Source organism: Lepidothrix coronata, unplaced genomic scaffold, assembly GCF_001604755.1.
Source record: "Lepidothrix coronata isolate B3197 unplaced genomic scaffold, Lepidothrix_coronata-1.0 Scaffold1127, whole genome shotgun sequence".
Lineage (NCBI taxonomy): Eukaryota > Metazoa > Chordata > Aves > Passeriformes > Pipridae > Lepidothrix > Lepidothrix coronata.
The window spans coordinates 1-1,681 of record NW_016691307.1 but is presented as its reverse complement, the minus strand read 5'-3'; the positions used below and the strand labels follow the sequence as shown (position 1 = coordinate 1,681).

At 64.1% G+C, this 1,681-nt stretch overlaps 1 protein-coding gene across 1 annotated transcript; it reads right to left on the bottom strand.

Annotated features, from left to right (window-relative positions):
- Window positions 1-32: 32 nt before the first annotated feature.
- On the bottom strand, window positions 33-1,500 carry RACK1 (receptor for activated C kinase 1; the record flags this gene model as incomplete). The annotated part of the gene is made up of 3 exons (XM_017840190.1): window positions 33-348; window positions 1,207-1,317; window positions 1,405-1,500. Coding segments are annotated over 3 exons (429 nt in total), but the record flags the coding sequence as incomplete, so codon positions are not given.
- Window positions 1,501-1,681: the final 181 nt, after the last annotated feature.

Sequence of the window (1,681 nt, the reverse complement as noted above, 5' to 3'; positions counted from 1 at the left end):
TGTCCCTCCCAGTTATCCCAGTGTATCCCAGGTGTCCCTCCCAGTTATCCCAGTGTATCCCAGCCATCCCAGGTGTCCCTCCCAGTTATCCCAGTGTATCCCAGGGGTCCCTCCCACCCATCCCACCTATCCCGGCTGTCCCTCCCAGTTATCCCAGCCATCCCAGGTGTCCCTCCCAGTTATCCCAGTTATCCCAGTGCCCCGTACCCAGATCTTGATGCTGGGCCCGGTGGCGGCGCAGAGCCAGTAGCGGTTGGGGCTGAAGCAGAGGGCGTTGATCACGTCCCCCCCGTCCAGGGTGTAGAGGTGCTTCCCCTCGTTCAGGTCCCACAGCATGGCCTGCCCGTCCTGGGGGGCACAGGGGGGGCTCCAACAGCTCCAGGAGGGGCCCCAGAGATCCAGGAGGGTCTCCAAGAGCTCCAGGGGGGTCTTCAAGAGCTCCAGGAGGGGCCCCAGAGCTCCAAGAGGGTCTCCAAGAGAGTCCCCAGAGCTCCAAGAGGGTCCCAGAGCTCCAGAAGGGCCCCCAAGAGGGTCCCCAGAGCTCCAAGAGGGACCCCAAGAAGGTTTTTGGGGTGTCCCACCCCCTGGGATGAGGTTTGTGGGGTGTCCCACTCCAGGATGGGGTCTGTGGGGTGTCCCATTCCAGGCTGAGTTTTTTGGGGTATCCCATGCCAGGACGGGGTGTGTGGGGTGTCCCTGACCCCGGGCTGAGTTTTTGGGGTGTCCCACTCCAGGATGGGTTTTTTTGGGGTGTCCCACTCCAGGACGGGGTCTGTGGGGTGCCCCTGACCCCGGGGTGAGTTTTTGGGGTGTCCCACTCCAGGACGGGGTCTGTGCGGTGCCCCTGACCCCGGGGTGAGTTTTTTTGGGTGTCCCACTCCAGGACAGGGTCTGTGGGGTGTCCCTGACCCCGGGGTGAGTTCAGTGAGGTGTCCCACTCCAGGACAGGGTGTGTGGGGTGTCCCTGACCCCAGGCTGAGTTTTTGGGGTGTCCCACTCCAGGACAGGGTGTGTGGGGTGTCCCCTGACCCCGGGGTGAGTTTTTTTGGGGTGTCCCACTCCAGGACAGGGTCTGTGGGGTGTCCCTGATCCTGGAGTGAGTTTTTTCGGGGTGTCCCACTCCAGGACGGGGTGTGTGGGGTGTCCCTGACCCCAGGGTGAGTTTTTGGGGTGTCCCCCTCCCCTTTGGGGCCCGTGGGGCCGTACCTTGCCCCCGGAGGCGCAGAGGGAGCCGTCGGGGGACACGGTGACGGTGTTCAGGTACCCCGTGTGCCCGATGTGGTTGGTCTTCAGCTTGCAGTTGGCCAAGTTCCACACCTGCAAACGGGGGCGGTCAAAGGCGGCTCCTCTGACCCCAAATCCCGGGATTTTCGGGGTGGGATCCATCCCCCCCTCAGAGCTCACCTTGACCAGCTTGTCCCAGCCGCAGGACACGATGATGGGGTTGCTGCTGTTGGGGGAGAAGCGGACACAGGACACCCACTCCGAGTGGCTCTCGTCCTGCGCGGGGAGAAGGGTGGGAATGGGGCTGGAGCCCCCCGGGATGTCCCCAGGGCATTGTCCTCCCCCTGGAATGTCCCCAGGGCCTTGTGTCCCCCCTGGAATGTCCCCAGGGCCTTGTGTCCCCCTGGAATGTCCCCAGGGCATTGTCCTCCCCCTGGAATGTCCCCAGGGCCTTGTG